Source organism: Saimiri boliviensis, chromosome 7 (assembly GCF_048565385.1).
Source record: "Saimiri boliviensis isolate mSaiBol1 chromosome 7, mSaiBol1.pri, whole genome shotgun sequence".
Classification (NCBI taxonomy): domain Eukaryota; kingdom Metazoa; phylum Chordata; class Mammalia; order Primates; family Cebidae; genus Saimiri; species Saimiri boliviensis.
Genome location: NC_133455.1, coordinates 47,500,798 through 47,527,904, shown reverse-complemented (window position 1 = coordinate 47,527,904; position 27,107 = coordinate 47,500,798). Strand labels below are relative to the sequence as shown.

The 27,107-nt window shown below is 34.9% G+C and overlaps 1 protein-coding gene across 9 annotated transcripts in view; it reads left to right on the top strand.

Annotated features, from left to right (window-relative positions):
* LRRIQ1 (leucine rich repeats and IQ motif containing 1) overlaps nt 1-27,107 on the top strand; it is a 211,797-nt gene that overhangs the window by 66,213 nt on the left and 118,477 nt on the right. For all 9 annotated transcript variants that reach the window (XR_012518399.1, XM_074402468.1, XM_074402469.1 and 6 more), the window contains 3 exons: nt 4,423-4,602; nt 6,799-7,248; nt 10,173-10,374. Coding sequence is in view for 8 of the 9 variants with exons in the window: in XM_074402468.1 (XP_074258569.1) it covers nt 4,423-4,602; nt 6,799-7,248; nt 10,173-10,374 (832 nt within the window). In the remaining variant the exon portion in view is untranslated. The remainder of the gene's footprint in view (nt 1-4,422; nt 4,603-6,798; nt 7,249-10,172; nt 10,375-27,107) is intronic.

The following is a 27,107-nucleotide window of genomic DNA, read 5'->3' as shown; positions in this document are numbered from 1 at the left end:
GCTACTCGAAAGGGTTTCACAGGTGTTATTGCATTTGCACTAGCACTGTGGATCCAGGATCACTTTTCCTGGTGAAAAGTATGGAAGTTTCAAAAGCCTACTGTTACTATTTAGCTAGAAATTATTATACTACAGGAGAAGAAAAAGTCTGCTTTATATAACTCCTAAAAGATACAACTCAAAAAATAAAATCTGCTTTATTAATTTTCCTTGTAAGAAATATCTGTTTCAAAGACTGGAACATGACATTAGCAGACCTCCTTCTTTCATGTTCATTCAGTCAGGTCCACTCTAGAGATCAAGGTGTCAGACAAAAGTCAGGTTGACATCCACAGAATTAGAATAAACTGTTGGTTATTCTCATGGGCTATTTCCAGCAAGTTGTTGAAGCTTTATGTTTAGTCTTCAAATTTAGGAAATTGAATCTTGAAAAATATCCAGCAACAGAATGAGAGTATCTTCTTTTGATACTGGTTGAAGAGATGCATTCTTTACTGCCAGTTCCCTTTATCATCACATCTTTAAAACATCATTATTTCATACCTGACATTTGATAATATTGAAGTCATGCCTTTAAAAAAACTTGCATGAGTATTTTTATGGAGATTTAGAATACAATGTAGCTTCATTTGTAATAGAGTAAACAAGTTGGTAAGATGGGATATGAATAGCTGATTTCTTCATTTATTTTTGATTATAAATAATTTTATTTTCAGAAAGTAACTTTCCTTCGTTTCGAAGAGAATTCTGGTCAAAGATTATCCCTGATGATTATTTCTGACTATCTCATAACCTCTGTAATGAATAGCTGTTATCTTAATATAACATTTTGCCTTTGAACCATGTCTTAAAATTAATACAACCAGAAACACACTGTATGTTATTTATTTATTCCTAGTGAATATGGTAGTTTATTATTTGGTAAACATTGGCAGCTTCAAGACTACTAAACAAATTCAAAATATGTGGACTCATATTTTCTTACCTTGATCAAACTATTTATTAGCAAAGCATCAAGCTTTTTATCTGCTTCATAATGTTGTATCTGATAATTACCTTGAAGAAACAAATCTAATTGTTTTTCCTCTTCCCTTATTTAAATATTGATAAGAAAAAGTTTTGGTTTCATTTCAATGGAGGGAGCAGAGTGGGGGTTGGGAGCTATTTCTATTCTCAGTACATGAAAAACTCTAGTTTTTTTTTTTTTGTCTTTTATTGAAGAAAACATATTTATCTCTTGTGATTATTTTTTATTTAATATTACTTCCCAAACTACCAAGATTATAACTATACACAGAGATACATAATTTTTTGTTGTTCCTAGGCATTTTTGTTTTCATAGGCAACTTCTTTTGTAATATATGTATACATGCTAAAATTATATTTCACAACTATTTGTATAAATGAATATTACATCTCAGACTATACAGTCTAGGGAGAGATCTGCCTGAAGTTTTATTTCTTAAATCTTAACATTTTAATAATCTCACCATGTCATTTTTCATTTAATGTTTAGAAACTACTAGTTTCTTTTTTAATTAATAAAATTTATTTTAGATTAGTCATAGGGTAGCAGCAAAACTGAGCAGAAAGTACAAAGTTCCCACATACCTCCTTGCCATATATGCACAACCTTCCCTGCTGTCAACATTCTGCACCAGAGAGGTGTATTTGTTACCATCAGTGAATCTATGTTGACATTGTCACTCAATGTCCATATTTTACATTAGCGTTGACTCTTGGTGTTTTATATTCTATAAATTTTGACAAATATGTAATTACATGTATCCACTGTTATAGTATGATACAGTTTTACTGCTCTAAAATCTGTGCTTTGCCTATTAATCTCTGCCTCTCATCAACCCTTGACAACTAGTGATCTTACTGTCTTAATAGTTTTGCCTTTTCTACAGTATCATTAAATTGGAATAATATAGAATATGCATTTTTTAATATGACTTCTTTCACTTAATAATATGCACTTAACTTTTCTCCACTTCTTTTCATGGCTTAATAGTTCATTTCCTTTTAACACTGAATAATATCCTATTTTCCATTTGTATCACAATTTATTTTATTGTCTGTTCACCTACTGAATGACATCTTGGTTGCTTCCAAGTTTTAGCAATTATGAAGAAAGCTACTATAAACATCTGTTTACAGATTTTTTTGTGAATGTATGTTTTCAATTCATTTGAATAAATGCCAAGGAATGTTATTTCTGGGTCATTTGCTAAGATTTAATTAGCTTTATAGGAACTTGTTAAATTTTCTTCCAAAGTGGCTGTACCATTTTACATTCCCACCAGCAATGAATGTGAATTTCTCTTGCTCTGTATCTTCACCAGCATTCAGTATTGTCTGTATTTCTGTATTTGAGTCATTCTAATAGGTATATATTGGTATCACATTACCTCATTGTTATTTTAATTTTCAATATTCTAATGAATATCATGTTGAACATCTCGTTATATGCTGGCTTGTGATCTGAATATCTTCTTTAGTAAGGTGTCTTTTGAGATCTCTTGCGCATTTGTAAATAGTTTGTGTGTTTTCTGATTATTGACTTTTGTTTGATAGGTTGGATAACTGTTCTTAATCAGATATGTCTTTTGAAATGTTTTCCCAAGTCTGTAAGTCGTCTTCTCATTCTCTTGAGATTGTTTTCCATATAGTAGAAAATTTTAATTTTAATGATATCAAAAGGAATATTTCTTTCCTTGATTATATCTTTAATGATTTTTGAACCCTCCTTCCTGTACACTGACACACAGTTTGCCTTTTCTCTAAAAAGTAATCACCATACCAAAGGTCTTCTAGATTTTCTTTTGTTATATTCTAGGAGTTTTAATATTCTGTATTTTACACTTTGGTCTTTGATTTGATTCCTTTTGAGTTAATATTTTGTGAAAGGTGTAGTTTCTCTAGCTTCATGCTTACTTATGTAGATGTTGAGTTGTTCCAGCGCCATTTGTTGAAAAGACTGTCTTTGCTCTATTGTACTGCCATTGCTCCTTTGTCAAAGATCAGTTAGCTATATTTGCATGGGTCTGTTTCTGGGCATTCTATTCTGTTCCATTGATCTGACTATTCGTTAACCAATACTATACTGTATTTATTACTATTGCTTCGTATTTAGTCTTGAAGCCAGTTAGTGTCAGTCTTCAATTGTTTTTCTTCAATATTGAGTTGGCTATTTTGGCTCTTTGCCTTCTATGTAAATTTTAGAAACAATTTGTTGATATCCACAAAATACCTTTCTAGTTGGTTATTTTAGCTCTTTTGCCTCTCTATATAAAATTTAGAAACACTTTGTTGATATTCAAAAAATACCTTGCTAGAATTTTGATTGGAGGTGAGTTTAATCGATAGATAAATATGGGAAGAACTTAACATCTTGACAATATTGAGTCTTCCTATCCATGAACTCCCCATTTGGATATCTCTTAATTTATTTAGTTCCTCTTTGATATTTCTCATCAGAGGTTTATAGTTTCCCTATAGAAACTGTTGGTTTTAGCTAGGGGATTAACTTTATTGAAGTTCACTTTGCTTCTATAACCATCAGCAGCCTGGTGAAAAGAGACCTACAGTCTCCTTGAGAAGGGTTATGGCTAGTATTTCTAGATGGCTGAGCTTGATGGAAAGCTCTTGCTGTCTGACATGGCTTTTTCACAGTATTAGTCTTTTTTGTTTGGTTGGTTTTTTGTTTTTTTGTTTGTTTGTTTTTAAGATGGAGTCTCACCCTCTTGCCAGGCTGGAGTGTAGTGGTGTGATCTTAGCTCACTGCAATATTCACCTCCTTGGTTCAAGTGATTCTCCTCCCTCAGCCTCCTGAGTAGCTGGGACTACAGGTGCACACCATCAAAAATTGACATAGAGTTTTGCACGTACTTTGAAGATTTTTACCATTATAATCCTTGGCAAGATTTAGGAGAAAATATGATTTTAAATGTTCCAGATCATGATACAGAGGGTAATATCCTACCTCTCTTGTTTCAGTCTGACTTACTATGTTTTACTAAGAGAAACAGTCAGAATTTACCTCTATTTCTGAAATAAAAGACAACTTTTAGTAAGTTCATTTTCGTTATCTTCTGTTTAAAAGTGTATCCAATATTATTATTCTTTTCATAATGCATCTTTTTACACTCCAAATTTCAGTCTGAATTTCCAAGTTTCAATCTTTCATTTGTGGTTTGGAAGAAAATGGTTAAAGAACTAACTCGTAAAACTTGCTTTGTATATGACATGATACCAGGCTTTTTAAGTAAATGTAACTATCATTTTCTCTGCAGTCACATTTTGTGAGTTATATATCCTATGCCCGTGTTATTTAAATGATCAGCAGATGGTTGTTATTTAGACCTATACTCTCCTTATCAAGATCAGGATTATTAACTTTTTTGTTGTTTTCAATAGGTATTCTCTGCTTAAAGTGTTACCTGCTCTAAGAATGCTTAATGGCGATATGCTAAATTCTGATTCAGAAAGACACACTGAAGAACACAGTCAACTGGAATCAGCAGGTTTCCTGGTACTTTGTCAGTCTCAGATTCGAGAATTTAACTTGCTAATAGAAAATTATATAACTAGAAAAGGGTAAGATTGTAATCTTCCCATTGTTGTATTTAAAATCAATAATGTAATTTATAAATACAATTTTTAAGTGTTCTGATTGACACAATTATACTTTTTTGGATTAGAACAGGGTGTTTAGGGAATATTCTACCTTTGAAAAACTTTGGGTATCATGTTTTATTCTTGAAATATATTAATATGTATTTTGAACGTGATTCCAAATATTTAAGTGCTACAATATTTGATAAAGTAAATGAAAGCATGTGGATATCATCAAGACAAGAAGGAAAAATTCAATTAGTCATAATTTTATTCAGCAATTATTGTGGGCAAGACTATTTATCCCCAAATAATTCACAAATTAACATAAGAGAAAACTGGGTAAACAGCTAGAATAGAGTGAGGCAAGTTTTACAACACATATTAATTATATATTAAAATACCATACATATACTTAGGTATTAAGGTAGTATGGGAGCACAGTCCAGAAGAGCAGTCAGCATTTGTACACATTTAAAGCACAGAAGTTGACAGTAATCAGAATCAAATTTTGAAGAACGAAAACTTCCTATTCCCCACTTCAAATTCTGAACGTATTATAATTATCTTTCTATAACTGTATTTTTTAATTTGCATTGTGTCAGAAAATGTAAATTATAAAGGAAAATGATTCCATGTTGTTTCACTTACAATGACTCTCCATTGTAACTGGAAAAATAACATGCACTTCCAAATGTCTTAATTTTCATACTAAATTATATTATTAAACTATTTCTATTGATACTTTTATACATGCTTGTCTTATGTAAAGGTTGGTTTTCTGTTTCAATATTTTTGAACATAGTCTATTCATATGAAAACAAGTCTTACATTGTTAAAAATAATTTCAATTATTATAAGTAATGTTTAATGTAGCAAATACTAAGATTGTTTACATTTGTCTTTATGCAAATCTAAAATAATATTTACTTGTATTTGTGTGGTAACATACAATTTTGTATGCAAAAATGACCCTTGACATTGCCTTGAAAGCTAAATTTCAACATGAGATTTTAAATGTAGTCCTTTGGACTGTTTATTTCATTGCAACTTAAGTTTTATTTTAGCATTGAAAATGGAAAGACTATATGAAGAAAGAAAATTCATACTTTATAATATGTAAAATAGGGTATACTTTATGTTTAATGCATAAGTGGTGGTGAGTTCAATAAGTAATTATAAACATTTGATATCCTAATATCAAAAGTTTTTTTGCATTATTCACCAACAAAGTGAATGCAATACAAAATATAAAACATATATTAGATGAGTCTATGCCAGTGTCTAAATTACCTTTGTGAATGTAGGAACTATCAAATTGTCTCTACGTTTTTGGAAATAATTGTAACTTTCATTTTGTTTGATGTGATTGACATTTTATTTTTTATATACTGTATTTTTTCAGAGAAAAATTCAGGCAACTTATGGCAATATATTAAATATAGACAGAAAATGTAAGTTAGAAATAAGCAAAAAATTTTAAACACAAAACAAAAATAAAAGAAGATAAAATGTAGCCAAGAATAAGCCTCATACAAATGCAAAGTCCTTTACATTTGTTCTTGAGAACTTCAAATCTGGCCAACATTAAAACTTGATTAATTATACAAGTTATAAAATTCAAAAGCTAGAGATCCAATAATTATTCAAGAGAATTTTAGCCATTTATGTCCTAAAGTACTTGAATTCTCTTTGCAATGGATTATTATTTTTCCAAAGATAAATGGGAATTAAAACTTTCCCATAATGTAAGTTCTTTGTTTAAAAGTCCAATACAAATATTTTGCATGGCAAAAGTCAATGTAGAAAGCACTTTAAACTTTATTTCATAAATAACTTCTCCAAATTTAGTCAGCCATGATTTCTCATATTTATGGTAGTAAAAGCATGAATTTTTCTCATTCATTTGTACCCAAAATACCTAGAATAAAAATGGTCCTGAAATTTCCAGACATTTTGTCTGGACTGATGGATCTAAATTAACTAAACAAATGTTTTCAAATTTTATTATAATTGAGATCAATTTTTATATAAACAACTAGAAATCCTCTATAATGCATGTTGTAGTGAAGTTTAATATTCATTTGAGGCCATACAGTGAAATTTTCAAAACCTGTACAAGTTTTAATATTTGCTGATATAATTCTTAGTAAATGTCCTCATCATTTATTTGTTCAGGGATGCATTTACCGTGGATACTGCAGAAAATCTCTGTCATTATTTTAAAAAATTGATGATACTTAGTACTGAATGTCGACATGCACACGAACGTGGGGATATAAATATCACCAAGAAAGGTGAATCAGAAGCCCAGAAAAGTCATTTGGCCCCTACAAACAGTGACAGCACACTGCAAAATGGAGTCTTCTACTCTTGTGCACATGAACATAATCCAGACTTATCAGATATTCCTGAGAAATGGATGGACTCTGGCTCCAACTACTCCCCGTTAAGCAACTCCTCCACGTGTGAAGATATGGAAGAAAGACATCAGGAAAAATTAATGTGTCAGAAGAGAGAAGACAGCAATGCAAGCAGTATTCCCACTAAAATAATCCCATTTAAGGAAGTAGTAATGACAAATTCTCTGCTGAGGAATCACCAAAATACTGAGCCTCGTGAAAAAATGTAAGACATATAAATAATTTTTCTTTTGTAGATGTATATTTACCACTTTGGATGGATGGTGTTAGTCAATGGTATCAAATAATTTGCTGAAGGATTTAAATTACTATCATATTTTTTACTGATTCCATTAGTTTTATTTCCATGTGATCCACAAATCATTAATTACAGAGCAGATTAATTTGATTAAATTTTGGTTTAATTTCCGTTAGTATTTAAATAAGTAAACGTGAATTTTTTTCACCTTCTGATTCCTAAATCATGTATTCTAAGGAGAAATAAAATACCACACTCTAAAGATAATAAAAACAATATTTTCTAAGTAATCAAATAATTTCATTTTTTAAAAATACAACTTTGTACATGCCACTTATTTGCTTATTGATTTAGTAAACATTTAATGAGCATCTTTGCAAGTATTTGAATATATGTGCTATTATTTTTGGCATTAATAGATCTATAAGGTAGGGCAATATTTTCCATGATTAATCAAGGAAACCCATTATAACCATTAAACAATTCTAGATAGCTAATGGATAATTGTTTGTTAAACCAGCAAATATTAGTTTACTTTGGCCTGTCAATTTATTCTTGTTCTTTTTACTTTTGGCCTCAGAGCCAAGCTAAGAAAAGAAAAATTGCTCAGATTTAGCTTATCCTATAAATGACTGGTGCTGAGCAGGGCATATGTCAGAATATCGCAGTACCTAGCTAATCTTGCTTTTCCTACTCTTCCATTTTTCAAAAGTTATCAGAGGAAAGTGTAATATTTTTTTCCTGAGAGCTAGGTTAATTAATTTGATATGCTGAAACTCATATTTCCTAATGTAAATTTTTAGTATTTATCAAAAGTGGCTTTAATATTTTCTGATTTATGTTTTATTAATTTATTTACTTGATTGCCTTTTCCCCAAACACTTCAAATGTTGCCTATTGAAATTTCATATAAACAATATTTTGAACTTCTTAATCCTAAATAAAATAGCCAAATGATGACAATAAGTAAGGATGAAGAACTGAAAATATAGATAAACTAAAGACCCAAAGAATAACGGAGGAAAAAATGTATACCCACTTGCTGAATCTGAATGTTAATTCAGTGATTCAGGAGATTCACTGTCAATTGTGTAAGAGTTTCCTAATTATTATTTACATGTGCTCTTATTCCAATGACACTTTTGGCATTATCATTTTTGCCAAAATGGTGATGATGATGATGTTTTTCTCAACCTGGAGTGCCCCCTACATTTAGGAAACCATAAAGTCAGCTTCTTTCCCTGTTTTCAATGTAGTGAAAAAGTCCGTATTAGTGTCACTAAAGAAAATACCCCGCATCTACCTTTTGTTTTTTGTTTACCCTGGGGAATTTTGATGCTATTAGGCTGAGGAATTCATGCAATCAATGACTTAACAAGAAATTCACAATTACAGTCAGTGAGACTTGTATATGTCTATAAAGAAATACAACATACTGTCTCAGGTTTGATGTGTTTTTCCATAAGCCTTTTAATTTTGCTAATTACATATTGTAAATGTGTTTTCTGATTCTTTTCATTGTCACTCAAAATGCCCGTTAAAATGCTTTGAAATCCCCTAATTTGTTTTCGTTCAAAAGATGAATTAATGAATTATTAAATGAATAAATGTGAATTATATCTTTATCAAAATTTACAAAGTTCTGTTTACCGTAGGGGGAGGAGGAAATGATTTTTGGACCATGAATATTTTTTCAAAGTATTGGACATTCAAGTAGTTTATCTTAGACCATATATTTTAGCCATTAACTTCAATATTCTACTCATAGTAAAACAGAATGAAGCCTTCTACTGACTTTACGTAAAATGGTGATGATGACAATAACAATGATGATGATAATAATATGGATAATAAGGCAAAACAGCAGTATAAAATGGCTTTATAATTCCTTTCTAACTTTCCAGAAACTTATTAGTATGAGGAAAAAAAATGTATGGTCATGTCTAGCAGAGTTTACCACTTCATTTCCACTTTCCTTAAACTAAATTGTATGAGGAATGAAGAAATTTCACTGGATTTGGCAATTAAAAAATTATTGAAAATGATTTCAAGGGAACATTGGAAAATGAAGATAGGCCAAAAATTGCTTCTCCTCTTTTTAAGCCAAAGTCAGGAATTTGAAAAGAGATTAAGATAGAATAGTCAGGACTTTGACAACACTCTTTACATTGGTAATATTTCTCTAATAATCTATGTTGGAAAAGGAAAACATTTCCGATTAGTAAGAGTTAAATTACTGAATGCACTGAAAATACACTTTTATAATCAATGTACATTTTAATTAAAATTTTGCTAATGTTGCTGGGCAACATAGGAGGACATGGAAAACACATAGCATTGATTCATTCAGTGCCTGAAATTGGCAAATAGATGTGGACCTGAAAATTTTAAGTATTTACTACTGAGTCTCTAAGAGTGTAATTTAACTATTTGTGTGTGGGCAGAGAAGAAAGTGAAGCTCCTAAGCACCTGATAGGGTGCTTTCTCCTACAATAAACTCCAAGGTTACTTCTCCACAATGAATAAAATTTTACCCTCTCTTGCCAAGTTAACATTAGCTCCTATATTTGTCCTCTCTGTTTTGCCTCATCACTTTTTCTCTTGTCTCTAGACAAATATACCCAGAATGATACAAAAACTCTATAAATCTCCCTCCTTAAAAGAAACAAATGAAAATCCCTTTCACTAACATACCCAAATACTGGCTCATTTCTTCAGATTGTAAGATTTTACCATTTTCACTTCTATGACGATAAAAGAAGTGGTCTTATTTTTAAATAGTTTATATATTCTTTGTTTAAAATATTGCTCATGAGGACCTTTTATCTACAACTGTGTATTTACAGGTAATTTAAAATGTGTTTCGTTTTGTTTTTTTCTCCTCCTAATAGTATGGCAGCTGTGGTAATCCAGTCATACTGGCGTGGTTACCTCATCCGCAGACAGATTCATTTCTCCACAAGGCTACATACTGATGCAACAGAAAGCCTGCTAAATTCTTCCATCAAGAATCAGACTATTTTAAAGAAAGAAAAGAGAGAAAGTATTGTGAATATCCAAAAACAGAGGGAGAAGGCTGCTATTCTTATTCAGGTTAACTTCAATCCTTGGTAACATAGTCACAAAAGATATATTAGTCATCTTTCATGGTTTATTCTGTATGAAAAATAACCTCTAAATCTCAGTGATTACAATTATTTAGATTTATTTCTTTTTTTCTTCTTATTGTACTTGAGGTTCTAGGGTACATGTGCAGATCATGCAGGATTGTAAGGTGGTTTGCTGCCTCCATCCCCCTGTCACCTATATCTGACATTTCTCCCCCTATTTTTTTTTTTTTTTTTGAGACGGAGCTTCTCTCTTGTTACCCAGGCTGGAGTGCAATGGCGCGATCTCGGCTCACCGCAACCTCCGCCTCCTGGGTTCAGGCAATTCTCCTGCCTCAGCCTCCTGAGTAGCTGGGATTACAGGCACGCACTAACATGCCCAGCTAATTTTTTTGTATTTTTAGTAGAGACGGGGTTTCACCATGTTGACCAGGATGGTCTTGATCTCTCGACCTCGTGATCCACCCGCCTCGGCCTCCCAAAATGCTGGGATTACAGGCTTGAACCACTGTGCCCGGCCATTTCTCCCCATATTATCTCTCTCTAACCTCCCCACCTTCCACTGTCCTTCCCCTCGCCCCCCCCCAACAGACCTCAGTGTGTGATGCACCCCTCCCTGTGTTCATGTGTTCTCATTGTTCAACTCCTGCCTATGAGTGAGAACATGTGGTGTTTGATTTTCTGTTCTTGTGTCAGTTTGCTGAGAATTATTGTTTCCAGATTCATCCATATCCCTACAAAGGACACAAACTCATTGTTTTTTTATGGCTGCATAGTATTCCATGGTGTATATGCCACATTTTTCTTGTCCAGTCTATCATTGATGGGCATTTGGGTTAGTTCCAGGTCTTTGCTATTATAAATAGTGCCTCAGTGAACATACGTGTGCATATGTCTTTATAATAAAATGATTTATAGTCCTTTGGGTATATACCCAGTAATGAGATTGTTGAGTCAAATGGAATTTCTATTTCTAGATGCTTGAGGAATTGCCACACTGTCTTCTTCCACAATGGTTGAACTAATTTACACTCACACCAACAGTTTACAAGTGTTTCTATTTCTCCATATCCTCTCCAGCATCTGTTGTCTCCAGATTTTTTAATGTTTACCGTTCTAACTGCCCTGAGGTGGTATCTCAATGCGGTTTTGATTTGCATTTCTCTAATGACCAGTGATGATGAGCATTTTTTAAATATGTTTGTTGGCCTCATATATGTCTTCTTTTGAAAAGTGTATGTCCATGTCCTTCACCCACTTTTGAATGGGTTTGTTTTTTTCTTGTAAATCTGTTTTAGTTCTTTGTAGATTCTGGATATTAGCCCTTTGTCAGATGAGTAGATTACAAAATGTTTTTCCCATTCTGTTGGTTGCTGGTTCACTCTCATGATTTTTTTTTTTTTTTTTTTTTTTTTTTTTTTTTTTTTTTTTTTTTTTTTTGCTGTACAGAAGCTCTGGAGTTTAATTAGATCCTATTTGTTTATTTTGGCTTTTGTTGCCAATTCTTTTGGTATTTTTGTCATGAGACCCTTGCCTATGCCTCTGTCTTGAATGGTTTTGCCTATGTTTTCTTCTAGGGTTTTTATGGTGTTAGGTCTTAGGTTTAAGTCTTTAATTGATCTGGAGTTAATTTTAGTGTAAGGTGTCAGGAAGTGGTCCAGTTTCTGCTTTCTACACATGGCTAGCCAGTTTTCCCAACATCATTTATCAAACAGGAAATTCTTTCCCCATTGCTTGTTTTTGTCAAATTTGTCAAAGATCAGATGGTTGTAGATGTGTGGCATTGCCTGCAAGGCCTCTGTTCTGTTCCATTGGTCTATATTTCTGTTTTGGTACCAGTATCATGCTGTTTTGATTACTGTAGCCTTTTAGTATAGTTTGAAGTCAGGTAGCATGATGCCTCCAGCTTTGTTCTTTTTACTTAGGATTGTCTTGGCTATGAATGCTCTCTTTGATTCCATATGAAGTTTAAGGTGGTTTTTTCCAGTTCTGTGAAGAAGGTCACTGGTAGCTTGTTGGGGATAGCATTGAATCTATAAATTACTTTGGGCAGTATGGCCATTTTCACGATATTGATTATTCCTAACCATGAACATGGAATGTTTCTCCATCTGTTTGTGTACTCTCTTATTTCCTTGAGCAGTGATTTGTAGTTCTCCTTGAAGAGGTCCTTGGCATCCTGTATTAGTTGAATATCTCGGTATTTTATTCTCTTTGTAGCAATTGTGAATGGGAGTTTGCTCTTATTTGGCTCTCTATTAGTCTGCTATTGGTGTATAGGAATGCTTGTGATTTTTGAACATTGATTTTGTATCCTGAGACTTTGCTCAAGTTGCTTATCAGGACATTTTGGGCTAAGACAATGGGGTTTTCTAAATATACAATCATGTCATCTGCAAATAGAGACAATTGGACTTCCTCCTTTCCTATTTGAATATCCTTTATTTCTTTTTCTTGCCTGATTGCTCTGGCTAGAACTTCTAATACTATATTGAATAGGAGTGGTGAGAAAGGGCATCCTTGTCTAATGTCAGATTTCAAAGGGAATCCTTCAGTTTTTGCCCATTCAGTATGATACTGGCTGCAGGTTTGTCATACATAGCTTTTACTATTTTGAGATATGTTCCATCAATATGTAGTTTATTGAGAGTTTTTAGCATAAAACACTTTTGAATTTTGTCAAAGGCCTTCTCTGCATCTATTGAGATAATCATGTGGTTTTTGTCTTTGGTTTATGTGGTGGATTACGTTTATAGACTTGTGTGTGCTGAACCAGCCTTGCATCCCTGGAATGAAGTCCCTTGATCATGATGGATAAGCTTTTTGATATGCTGTTGCAATCGGTTTGCCAGTATTTTATTGAAGATTTTTTCATCTGTGTTCATCATGGATATTGGCCTGAAGTTTTCTTTTCTTGTTGAGTCTCTGTTGGGTTTTGGTATCAGGGTGATGTTGGTCTCATAAAATGATTTGGGAAGGATTCCCTCTTTTTGGATTGTTTGGAATAGTTTCAGAAGGAGTAGTACCAGCTCCTCTTTGTATATCTTGTAGAATTTGGCTGTGAACCCTTCTGGACCTAGACTTTTTTTGGTTGGTAGGCTATTAATTACTGCCTCAACTTCAGCCCTTGTTATTAGTCTATTCAGGGTTTCACCTTCTTTGTGGTTTAGGCTTGGAGGTTACAAGTGTCCAGGAATTTATCCACTCCTTCCAGGTTTACTAGTTTATATGTGTAGAGTTGTTTGTAGTAATCTCTTATGGTAGTTTGTATTTCTGTGGAATCAGTGGTGATATCCCTTTTATTGTTTTTTATTGCATCTATTGATTCTTCTCTCTTTTCTTTTATTAATCTGGCTAGTGGTCTACTCTGTTGATCTTTTCAAAAAACCAGCTCCTGGATTTATTGATTTTTTGAAGGTTTTTTTTTGTGTCTCTATCTCCTTCAGTTATGTTCTGATCTTAGTTATTTCTTGTCTTCTGCTAGGTTTTGAGTTTTTTTTATCTTGCTCCTCTAGCTCTTTCAATTTTGCCGATAGGGTATCGTCACTTCTCATGTGGGCATTTAATGCTATAAATTTCCCTCTAGACACTACTTTAAATGTGTCCCAGAGATTTTGGTACATTGTGTCTTCGTTCTCATTGGTTTTGAAGAATATCTTTATTTCTGCCTTCATTTCATTGTTTATCTAGTCAATATTCAGAAGCCAGTTTTTCAGTTTCCATAAAGTTATACAGTTCTGAGTTAGTTTCTTAACCCTGAGTTCTAATTTGATTGCACTGTGGTCTTAGAAACTGTTAGTTATTATTTCCATTCTTTTACATTTGCTGAGGAGTGATTTATTGCCAATTATGTGGTCAGTTTTAGAGTAGGTGTGATGTGGTGCTGAGAAGAATGTGCATTCTGTGGATTTGGGGTGGAGAGTTCTGTAGATATCTATTAGGTCTGCTTGGTCCAGATTTGAGTTCAAGTCCTTGATGTGCTTGTTAATTTCTGTCTCATTGATCTGTCTAATATTGACAGTGGAGTGTTAAAGTCTCCCACTATTATTGTGAGGGAGTCAAAGTCTCCTTGTAGGTCGTTAAGAACTTGCTTTATGTATCTGGGTGCTCCTGTACTGGGTGAGTATATATTTAGGATTGTTAGCTCTTCTTGTTGCATTGATCCTTTTACCATTATGTAATGCCCTTCTTTGTCACTTGTGATCTTTGTTGGTTTAAAATCCATTTTATCAGAGACAAGGATTGTAACTCCTGGTTTTGTTTTTTTTTTTTGGCTTTCCATTTGCTTGGTAAATCTTCCTCCATCCCTTTATTTTGAGCCTATGTGTGTCCTTGCATGTGAGATGGGTTTCCTGAATACAGTACACCACAGGGTCTTGACTTTTTATCCAGTTTGCTAGTCTGTGTCTTTTGATTGGGGCCTTTTGCCCATTTACATTTAAGGTTAATATTATGTGTGAATTTGATCCTGCCATTCTGATGCTAGCTGGTTGTTTTGCCTGTTAGTTGATGAAGTTTCTTCATTGTGTCAATGGTCTTTATCATTTGATATGTTTTTGGAGTGGCTGGTTCTCATTGTTCCTTTCCATGTTTAGTGCTACTTTCAGGACCTCTTGTAAGGCAAGCCTAGTAGTGACGAAATCTCTCAGCAATTGCTTGTCCATAAAGGATTTTTTTTTCTCCTTTGCTAATGAAGCTTAGTTTGGCTGGGTATGAAATTCTAGGTTGAAAGTTCTTTTCTTAAAGGATGTTGATTATTGGTCCCCACTCTATTCTAGCTTGTAGGGTTTCTGCTGAGAGATCCGCTGTGAGTTTGATGGGCTTCCCTTTGTGGATAACCCAACCTTTCTCTCTGGCTGCCTTTAGCATTTTTTTCTTCATTTCAACCCTGGTGAATCTAACAATTATGTGTCTTGGGTTGCTCTTCTTGAGGAATATATTTGTGGTATTTTTCTGTATTTCCTGGACTTGATATTGACCTGCCTTGCTAGGTTGAGGAAATTCTCCGGGATATTATCCTGAAGAATGTTTTCCAGCTTGGATTTAATCTCCCCGTCACATTCAGGTACACCTATCAAATGTAGATAAGGTTTTTTTTTTTTTCACATAATCCCGTATTTCTTGGAGGCTTTGTTTATTTCTTTTCACTCTTTTTTTCTGCAATTTTGCCTTCTTGTTTTATTTCATTGAGTTGATCTTCAATCTCTGATATCCTTTCTTCTGCTTGATCAATTTGGCTATTGAAACTTGTATATGCTTCTTAAAGTTCTCATGATGTGTTTTTCAGCTCCATCAAGTCATATATGTTCTTCTTTAAGCTGGTTAGTCTAGTTAGCATTTTGGCTAATCTTTTTTCAATGTACTTAGTGTCCTTCCATTGGGTTAGAACATGTTCTTTTAGCTCAGATAAGTTTGTTGTTACCCACTTTCTGAAGCCTACTTCCATCAGTTCATCAGACTTATTCTCCGTCCAGCTTTGTTTGCTGGTGAAGAGTTGTGATCCCTTGGAGGAGGAGAGGCATTCTGGTTTTTGTTGTTTTCATCCTTTTAGCACTGGTTTCTTTCCATCTTCATGGATTTATCTACCTGTGGTCTTTGTAGTTGGTGACCTTCAGATAGGGTCTCTGAGTTGACATCCTTTTTGTTGATATTAAAGCTATTTCTTTCTGTTTTTTAGTTTTCCTTCTAATAGGCCCCTCTGCTGCAGGACTGCTAGAGCTCCACTCCAGACCTTGCTTTCCTGGGGATCACCCGCAGGGGCTGCAGAACAGTATTATAATAGATAACAGTTGTTATCTTCATCCCAGAAGGGCACCCACCAGATGTCAGCCAGAGCTGTCCTTTATGAGATGCCTCTTTGGATATATGGGGGTTGGGGAGCTGCTTGAGGAGGCAGTCTGCCCCTTATCAGAGCTCAAGTGCTGTGCTGGGAGCTCCATTGTTCCATTCAGAGCTGCTGGGCAGGTACATTTGAGTCTGCTGCAATGGAACTCATAACCACCTCTTTCTCAGGTGCTTTGTCCTGGGAAAGTGGGGCTTTATTTTTAAGTTCCTGATGTGCTGCTGCCTTTTTTCAGAGATGCCCTGCCCAGCAAGGAGGTAGTCTAGTCATAATCTGCTAGCATAGTCATTGCTGAGCTGCCGCAGGCCCTGCCCAGCTGCTGTGTAAACTTCCTTGCAGTTTTGTTTACAGAATTACAGTTAGAACTGCCTCAGTAATGGTCTGCCTCAGTAATGGCAGACTGCCTCAGTAATGGTGGATTGCCTTGATAATGGTGGACTGCCTTGGTAGTGGTAGACTGCCTCAGTAATGGAGGGCATCGTTTCCCCAACAGTGAACCATCCTGGGTCCAGCTCCACTTGCTGCAAAACTCTCAATCTAGAACATTTCAGATTGTTGGTCTTTGTGGGAGTGGGACCTGCCAAGCCAGATCACCTGGCTTCCTGCTTTCAGCCCTTTCTTTTTCAGTTGAATGGGTGGCTCTGTCTCCCAGGCGTTCCAGGCACCTGTTGAAACAGCCACCCAGATTTGTGTGAGTTTTTGTGTGGAAACCCGCGGTGCTGGCTGAAACAGCTGTGCTGGAAACTCATCATGCTTTTTGGTCGGGGAATCTCCTGGTCTGTGGGTGGTAAAAACTATGGAAAAGCCCAGTATCTGAACCAGAGTGCTGGAGTAGATGGAAAAGCCCCTGATGGCCTCTGTTGAGTAGGGAGGTGGATCCTCTGGGGATTGCACTTCCCAGGTGAGGCAGTGCCCTACCCTTCCTCAGCTCGCCTGTCTTGGACTACACCCACTGTACAAACAGTCCCTTGAGATGCCCCTGGTACCTCATTTGGAAATGCGGTAATCACTCACCCTTTGTGTTGTTCTGGCTGGGAACTGCATTCCAGAGCTGTTCCTATTTAGCCATCTTGGATCTCCTCACATACATTTATTTCTTATTCAAGTGACATGTTGGCTGCAGGTTAGCTGCAGGGTGGTTGTGACTTTGCATAGTGTCTGAATTGAAAGAATAGTCCTTAAATACAAAACACCATTTGCATGACTGAGGGTCAACCTGGACCATACAACCATATTTAAAACTTCTCATCAAGGTTGGATGGTGTCTCAAGCCTGTAATCCCAGGAGGATTTTGGGAGGCCAAGACAGGAGGATTGCTTGAAGCTAGGAGTTTGAGATCAGCCTGGCAACAACATGAGACCCCAAATCTACAAAAAATATAAAAATTTATGTGGGTGTGGTGGTACACACCTGTAGTCCTAGCTACTTGGGAGGCTGAGGCAGGAAGACTGATGGAGCTCAGAAGTCTGAGGTTGCAGTGAGCTGTGATTATACCACTGCACACTAGCCTGGGTATAGAGTGAGACCTTGTCTCAAAAAACAACCACAACAACAACTTCTCATCAAGTCTGTCATTTGTTACATCTGCTAACATTTGATTAACCAAATCAGGTCTGTCTTGGCCTTGATAGCTATTTCTATGTGTTTGAAAATCTACCAAAACAATTGTTAAAGTTTTTCAAATACTTTCATTTAAATATTCAGAAAGCAAATAGTTAATAGATTTGACTGAATCTCACCAAGACCAGGGTTTTGGTTTTTGTTTCATTTTAGCAGTGTAAAATATTACCCATTTATTATCTTAAAATTTCTGTAACTCCGAAGTCCGAGCACAACATGGATGGATTTTCTGTTCAATGTCTCACCAGTCTGATATCAAGGTATTGACTGGGGACTTAGTTCTCATCTGGGGCTTGGGACCTTTTCCATTCTAACTTGTTGCTAGAGGAACTCATTTGCCCACAGCTATAAGTCTGAGGTTCCCAATTTCCTCTTTTCTCTTGACCAGGGACTTCTTTCAACTCTTAGACGCCACTGGCAGTGCTTTGCCACATGGTCCCCACAGGCAGTTCACAATATATTTCAAGACCAGGTTCTAAAATGAAGTTCATCTTGATCATACTCACTTTTAAAAATGTGTTTACTCATCAAATTTTTTTAGAAGCTGTGGCTTCTCAGGAATTGTTCTAGGCTCAGGAAATAAAATGTAAAACCAATACAATGTCTACCTTTATGGAATTTATCTCCTGGTAGAGGATGCAAATATAAACTAAATAAAATAAGATCTGTAGAAATTCATCATATTGTACCTAAGTTAAATGATAGTAATTAAACAAGATTTAGCATTTTCCTTTATTCATTCTGCAAATATTTCTTGCTACAAAAAATCTTTCTAGCTTACATTCTGTTGGAACATGCAGTGAATAAATATATTAGCTATGAGAAATACTGTGGGTGAAAATGTAAAGCAGGAAAAGCAGGATAGGAGTATCAAAGGGAAGTTTATCATTTTAGATAGGATGGATATGTAGGACTAGGAAATGTGACATTGGAGAGAGACTTAGCCATTAGATATCTGTGAGAAGAATACTCCCGGCAAAGGAACATCAGATTCTAAGGCCATGGTTTAGTAGCTACCCGTAGTGTTTAGGAAGTAGAAAGAGGCCACTGTGACAAAAAAGTGTTAAAAAGGAGAAGAGTAGGATTTATAAGTCAAAGGTGTTATAAGATATGGAAAGGCATTGGTGGAATTTGAACAGTAGATTGACGTGGTCAGGTTTACTCTGTGTCACAGTTATACTGTAAGAGGGCAGAGGCAGAAGTGCAAAATCAGTTGGCAGCCTGTTGCAGTAGTGCAGGCAAGAGAGAATATTGGCATGGACCCAAGTATCAGCAGAGGAGGTGGTAAGAATATCACATTACAGAATATATGTTGATTTTATCTTGAGAGTAAATGCCTTAGAGGTAGAGGAATCAGGGATGTCTCTAAGGTATTTAGGAAAAGGAACTGGAAGAATGGCCTTAAATTAAGAAAAAGAGAAATTACCTTTCCTCCCATGTTCCTGGCTCTTAATATTAAAGACATAATATTTCAAGAGAAATACCTCTGCTGAGTTGCTAATGGATGTATACAGTATTTCTGTTTAATTTATTAGTCTGTTCTGTACTCCTCCTGAGAACAAGGCACAGGCAAAGCTGTTTTACTTGCTTGCTAGGGGTGGGAATGAGGAGATAGCAATTGATTCAAGGAAACTCTGAGAAAAAAATAGAAAGAAACTTCAGTTACTGTCTCCAAATGTTATTTTGCTACCTAAGGAATGTAGATGCCATGCATCCAAACTCCCGCCTGCCATCACTGGACAAACAATACATTTTTCAGTATTGAGAGGAAATAACTATTCAACTTCTGTTCCCCTTCTCTCAACAAAAAGAAGAATCATTACTTTATCAAATAGTCTAGTTGTGGTTGACATCTCTGTTGTGAGTTCTTTGGTTGAGGTTCTTTGAAACATAACAAAAAGAAGCATAATTCAGTCTCTCTTTTTAAATTAATATAGCTCTTTAGTGCATCCTAGTACTTCAAATCATTGAAATGAACTCCACTTCCACATCTGCTGGGAACAATCATCTAGCTTCTTAAATGACTCATTTTAAAATATAAATTTTAGGCTGCCTAAACATTCTAAGGGAGTAGAGCATGATATAGCAGAAAGAGCCTGGGCTTAAGAAGGATTGAAATGAAAGTTTTCATGAAGGATATACCAGAGCCTGCTCTCTTTTCACCAAAACCACTTTCTTCTCTTCTTCCTAGCATAGAGCCAGATTGGATTTCCAAAATTTCCTTGCCGTTTATTTTGGCTCTCAGATTCTAGTCATTAGAATGTGAATAGTAGGCTGGGTGCAGTGGCTCACATCTGTGATCCCAGCACTTTGAGAGGCCAAGATGAGTGGATTACTTGAGGTCCAGAGCTCAAGACCAGCCTGGCCAACATGGTGAAACCCCATCTCTACTAAAAAAAAAATTAGCTGGGCATGGTGGTGGGTGCCTCTAAGCTACTCGGGAGGCTGAGACATGAGAATTGTTTGAATTGAATGGGGAAGAAGGTTGCAGTGAGCTGAGATCACACCACTGCACTCCAGCCTGGGCAACAGTGAGATTTTGTTGCAAAAAAGAAAAAAATGTTAATGGTAGATTTATGTATCACTTTCAGGTCTACCCCATAATATCTTCCACAGACACTCCTTCCTTTCATTTTCTCTTTCTGGTTGGCTGAAATGCAGACAGCCTCTGGGGCATACTTGTTGAGATTGAAGAGTACAAAGTCTGGCTACTCGAGTCACCTAATGTTAAAGTGCTGTCCCATTGGCTTGTTTACTCTCAGTGTTTGTTATGTGATCAAGAGCTAAATTATTGTTGGATTATTATACATTTGTACTCTGTTATAACATTTATCCTACCCCACTTAAAGGATATGAGCTACACCTTAAGAAATAGTAAGACTCAATGTAGATATGTAAGAGAAAGGAATTCCAGGCATAAAGGACAGTAGAAGTTAAAGAACATAGGATTTCATGTTACTAGAATGATGGTAAGGTTCAGCACAACAAGAATACCATAAGAACTAGAATATTAAGAAAATGTAGGAATAACATGGTGAGAGACTTGTGCTGTTTCAACAAGGAGCAAGTATATAGTATACTACAGTGGGTAGGAGTTGATGATAGTTGGAAAATAAAAAGATGTTAGGTATGTCCAACAGAGAGAACCGTCAGGCAAGAGACTTGATTTCACTGTGTGAGAAAGACATATGAACTAATCATAGATAGATCAGGATAAAAATGTGACTTTGTCAGAAATAAATAGAAGAAGAATCTGAACATTACTTACCAACATGTTCACATGACCATTATTTCTGATACTAGATAGAGATGGCTGGGACTTGACCCTAAGTAGATTCATGAGGGAGATATCTGTCACACTAAAAAACACGCATACATACACTATGCATTTTATAGTGTGGAGCTTTGCAGAAGCCCTGACCCTGATGATTTGAGCAGGAGTCATTGTGAGCCACAGTGAATCAATAATTTGGCTTATGTCATTTAATGCTGGATTGAGGGTTGCCCTTGCTAGTTTCTTTTCACTAGGTCTGCACTTAATCTTCATATCATTATGTTGATATTTTAAAAAGGGAGGAATGTAGGTAAAGAAAGATAAGATGACCTCAGGAATAAAGATAAGAGAAAGAAAGCATGTTTCCCTGATTCTTAGAACCTTTCCAGAACAGGATTGGGAAGGAAGGGATATGCAGGGTACTTCCCTAGCAGGAAGAAGCCACTTGGACCATTTACCATGCTGGGGGAAGGCATTCTGAAAGAAAGCAAGTAACCAAGAGAGCATGAATACCCAGATCTGAAAATCTAAGGCCCGGCATAGTGGCACACACCTGTAATCTCAGCATTTCTGCAGCCCAAGTTGGACAGATTGCTTGAGCTCAGGAGTTCAGTACCAGCCTGCGCAACATGGCAAAACCTTGGCTCTACAAAAAATACAAAAATTAACTGTATGGCGTGTGCCTATAGACTCAGCTACTCAGGAGGCTGCTGTGAGAGATCTCTTGAGCCTGGGAGGTCAAGGTTACAGTGAGCCAGGATTGTACCACTGCATTCCAGCCTGGGTAACACAGCAAGACCCTGTCTGAAAAAGAAAAAGAAAAAATTTTTTTTAAATTCAAAAATCAAAGAGGTAAAATTAAAATAGTGTTGTTTATCTCTGTGGTAGCTTGCATGCATGTCATCCAGACCATGTGACATGCCAGTCATAAAGAAGGCAAAGAGCTGATGGTGTTCTCCATAATAAGTATGTTAAAAAGAGGAAGGCCAATTTCTTAATCAATGCTTTCAATTTTAATCAATGCTTTTCAATTTCAACACAAAGTTGTCCTCTTTCTTTTTTTTTAATCACCCAATATTGTTCAAATTCTTGCCTCATCGTGCCATCCTTTCTCCTTACATTAGAAGAACCTTAAACTCCCTGAAGAAGTTAGAATTTATTTATGAAACTTATGAAACAGAGGAATATTATATATATTGCAATTCACTGTTAGAGGTAAACATGATTAAAATTAATCAACTATATTTTTTAACATACAATGTTAAATATCACATGATTTTTTAATTTGTTAAACTAAGTTAATAAAGTTATTAGAAGTAAAGTGTCAATGAAATTGGGGGAAATATATTTATTGAGTGCATATTATGTGATAATCATATGCCTATCATCATGTTTAAATTTTCTGGTTAAACCTACATGGCAATCCTGTATGATTTTTATATTTTTCCTTTTACAGATAATTTTGAACTCTCTTGAAAATATTGATAACAATCATAATTTGAGTTAGAATTTTGTAGGTTGGTAAAAAGAAAGATGTATCAGTAAAAAGTAGAAAAACATAGTTTAGGCAATAAATCTACTACATACCACAGTGCCTTCTGGACTCTTAAACCAACTGCACATTTTCCTGGAATGAGCTCTTAGTATGTATAAATGGAATCTGAAACCTGACACATAAGCAAGACCAAACAAATTGTAATTCTTCTGAGGGAGTGACAATATCCTAATATATTTCTTACTTCTGTAGTGAGGTTGCCTTGCAGAAAGCTAAAAAGGAGGTTGTTGAAATAGATGGTAAGTTTGATTGAAACAAATTTCTTCCAGGAAAAGAAAGTAGGACCATGAGTAGATGAAGTGGATATGTTTCAGGGTTTGAAAAAGGTAATTGAATTTTCAAGCCAGACATGTTGGATGTGTAAAAGAGTAGACTTATGGGAAACTAGTATCTTTGACACTGCTCTCTCTCCCACTCAGAAGTAGGGTACGTAACTACCTATTCATAGAAACCCGAGTTTCTCACACTTTTTGGGAAGAAGGAAGGCAACATTGAAAGCCTCAAGTATTTATCACAGGCTGGGAAAAGAAAATCTCTCCTATACTGTATCAGATAAATCAGGCTATTAATAAGCATAACTAAGTACTGGGCCCACCACTTGTGAAAAGCTTGTAGATTCAAATACAGGAGTATTAGTGAGTCATGGAGTGCCTGTCTGTATCCATATCTTCCAACTCCTGCTCGGGATCACAGGCTCAAGACTGTTGGCAGCAGTAGAGGCTATAGCACAGCTTCTGATTTGAGTAGTGCAAGACCAGTTGGCGACAGAATGGGAGTGCAGAAATGCATGGGAAATAGCAATTGTAGGCCACTGCGGAAATCTTGCTCTACTGTTTTAAGCAGAACAAAGGTGTAAGGAAAACATTCAGGCTATTAATTTTGCCTGCTGATGATATCTTTAGGTTGGTGGCTCATGGGATCCGTTATGCATGCATATTCAAATGTTAAAATACACAGGGAGAGGTTCTTAGGTTACCCTATTTAAAATAGCAATGCCTTCCCAATGCTCCCCATCTCTTGTGACTGTTATTTTTGTCCATAGCATTTATTTAGCATACAGTTTAGTTTTCTTACATATTTTGTTTATTTTCAGTCTCAGTCCCCTTTAAAATGGGATGTCTATGCTTAGAGATTTGTTTTTGTCTGTTTCACTCTCTGCTATGTCATGTGTGCCTTGCATATAATAGATATTCAATAAATTTTGAAATCCATGCTATGTATTTACCCTCTTTGTCTCCATGGAAGAATACTGTCCCTTTGCATTTACATCAAGAATCATGATCATATCCTTAATCATTGGAAATTATGAATGACAACCAGCAAAAGGAGCTTGTAAGGTCACATGAAGCTTGATTTCTGACTTGATATAACTATACTGATTGTAAGAAAAAGAATAATTGTACCATCTGTGACCTTCTAAACATTTAGTTATAAAACACTTCAAACATAGAATTCCCAAGACCCCATATACCTACCTTCAACCTGAGTTGAACTACTGGTCAATATTGATTCTTTTAAAACCAGCTCACATCTCCTCCTCATCCACTAGATTATTTTAAATAAAGTATTTCCTTATAAATATTTTAGCGTGAATTTCTGTAAGACCTATTGCTTTGAATAGAGTTGTAATACGTTATCAACCTTAAAAATAACAATTATTTTTCACTATCACCAAAGATCATATTAGCATTCAAAATTTCTGTTCTATTTAATACACATTTGTTTACAGATTTTTCTTAATCAAAATACATCATCACGACTCAAAGTTTCATTTTATATGTTACTTAAGTCTTTTATTGTATAGCAACTCCCTTCTTTTTCTTGCAATTTATGTATTGAAGTAGCCGGTCATTTGTTCTGTAGGGTTTTCCAGTTTCCGAATTTTGCCAAATGCATCCTCATGATATCATTTAACATGCTTCTCATCTCCTTGTTTTCTGTAAATTGATAGTAAGATCCAATGTTTGTTCTAATTCAGGTTTGATTTTTAGCAAGAATATTTTATAGGTGGTGGTTGTATTACAAAAGTGAGGTACATAGTATCTGCTTGCCTCTCTTTCAGGAATATTACTAGACATTGATAAACGTTGCCTAGATTAATTATTTTATTAATGGTTTGTACAATAGTGATATATTGTATCGACTTTTTATTTATAAAGTATAGAAAAATACAAAAAAAGTCTTTATTCAGTTATCTTAAGGCACAGTTTATACTGGAAAGGCAGGTTAAATGCTTGATATCAATAGTTTTTCTTTATTTAACAATTTTTAGATTAATGAGGTCTCCTAGCATCCTCCAGAGGTCACCAAAATGAGTACTATGATAACACAGATTTTAAAAATACATATTTAATTCCATTGCAGTTAGTATTCTTATTGCTGCTTAAATGGTGGTCTTTTATATGGCCAGTGGTAGTCTCTTCAAGTTCACTTTATGATACAATTTAGTAGTCTTTAAAATTGTCCTTGCTTTATAACATGACACAATATTCCAGGTTAATTTGGCATAGATTTTTGCCCAAGCCTAGAATCAGTTATTTCTCTAAAGATCCTTGGTTCCTTTAATGGAAATTATATACAGAGCACCCCATGTGGATTTTAGGAATACTCGTTGCTACTGGTATGGTCGTTATTTATATAATGTACTTTCAATGTACTTAGTTTGCAAATAGATATTTTTAGAAAATATATGCAATGGGTGCATATTGATATTTTAAAATTATATTTAGGGCTATAGGATTTTTACTTATTTAATTGTATATTTGCATCTCTTTTCTTCTATAGGCAATCCTGGGTTTTACTGACATTGTCGTAATTGCTTTTGTTCTCCTCGCTCTCCTATGTGTGCATATGTATGTGTATGTGGGTATGTACACACATATATATGCAGTAGAAATAAAGGTGATACAAATGAGAAAAAAAAAATGTGGTACCCAGAGTATATGCTAATAAGGGAGTCAGCCATCATCACTTGCCTTTGGCATAGGCCCCCAAACAGGAAAAGGAGTGGGAAAGCTTTTAGTTGAAAAAGAAGAAGCTTCAGATGTGCTCTATTGGAGGTTGTTCGCATGGGGAAAGTAGGTGGGGGGGGGGGCGGGGGGACTGGAAGTAGAGCATCTTATGTGATTGGTTTGGGAAGCATATTTGGCTTTCTCTGGTTGTTCCTGAGTTAGAAGCAGCGTAAAAAACAAGGAAGATGGGTCATTGATCAAGTTTTGACCATTCCTGGCTAATTGCTGCAGAGATTGTGACTTAGACTCTTGAATTATTGGCTACAGAGATTATAATTTGGCTTCCTAGGCTGACTGTTAACAAAGATTGTGGGTAACTGCTATTGTCATACATAGTTTTTCGTGTGTGTGTGTGTGTGTGTGTGTGTGTGTGTGTACATTTCAGAAGGAAAATATCAATATTATACTAACAATGTGATTACCGAAAACCATTTTAAGATCTCTTTTGTGACCAAATTTGTCTTTTGAGTATTTTTCATCTGGTTCTAGTGAAATAAATCTATTTTAAAGTCACTCTAAATAACATTTTTTATATTTTAGTTATTTCTTTCTATTTCATATTATTTAACTTTGTTTCATGATTCTCTTAAGCATGTGCATAGTTTGAAAGTCAAATCCAAGCAAGATGTATTTAGAGAAGTCTGGCTTCTGTTGCTATGTATTCTCCCTCATTCTATGCTTTCATAGGTAACCATTATTAAAATTAATTTTGTAATTTGAGCTTTTTAAAATGTGTATCTATACATATATACTTCAATATATATGCTTATGTAACATAAATGTTTATATTTATACACAATTTTCATAGATAAGCAGTAACATGAAAAACACTTATTTCTCCCATGGTTTTACACAATATAATCTGAAGCTCATTCCCCAGCAGCCTAAATATATTCTTTATATTTATAAATATAAAGATATTCATTTTTTACAAGCTATATTTTTATTTAGGGTTACAGTTATGAAAGCTCATCCTACTCCAGGATTATTAAGGAATCTGAATTGTGTTAAATTCTGTTATTTTATGCTTAATTTATTTAAAAATGAAATTAGTTTATCATTATAGGCCATAATATTCCCTATATAATATGACCATTTATATACGTTGATGTTTTCCTAATTGTACTTTAATTTTATACATAATCATCTGAAAATTATCAAAATTGGTTTTCCTTTGTGTCTCTTTCTTCTTAGTTTAGGATGGGTCCTGGAGGAATTGTAAGATAATTGATTGGTTGACCTACATGTGCAGTTGAGGGAGTTTTAAAGATTCTTTTCTGCTTACTACAAAAAAGTCTCCTGAGATTCAGAACTTTAGACACATGCCATCATTTAATTTATCTTTCAGTTTTAAGTGTCACATAAAGTTCAAAAAACAGATTATTGTGTCATTAAACTTAGGTCTAAGATGTTTTAT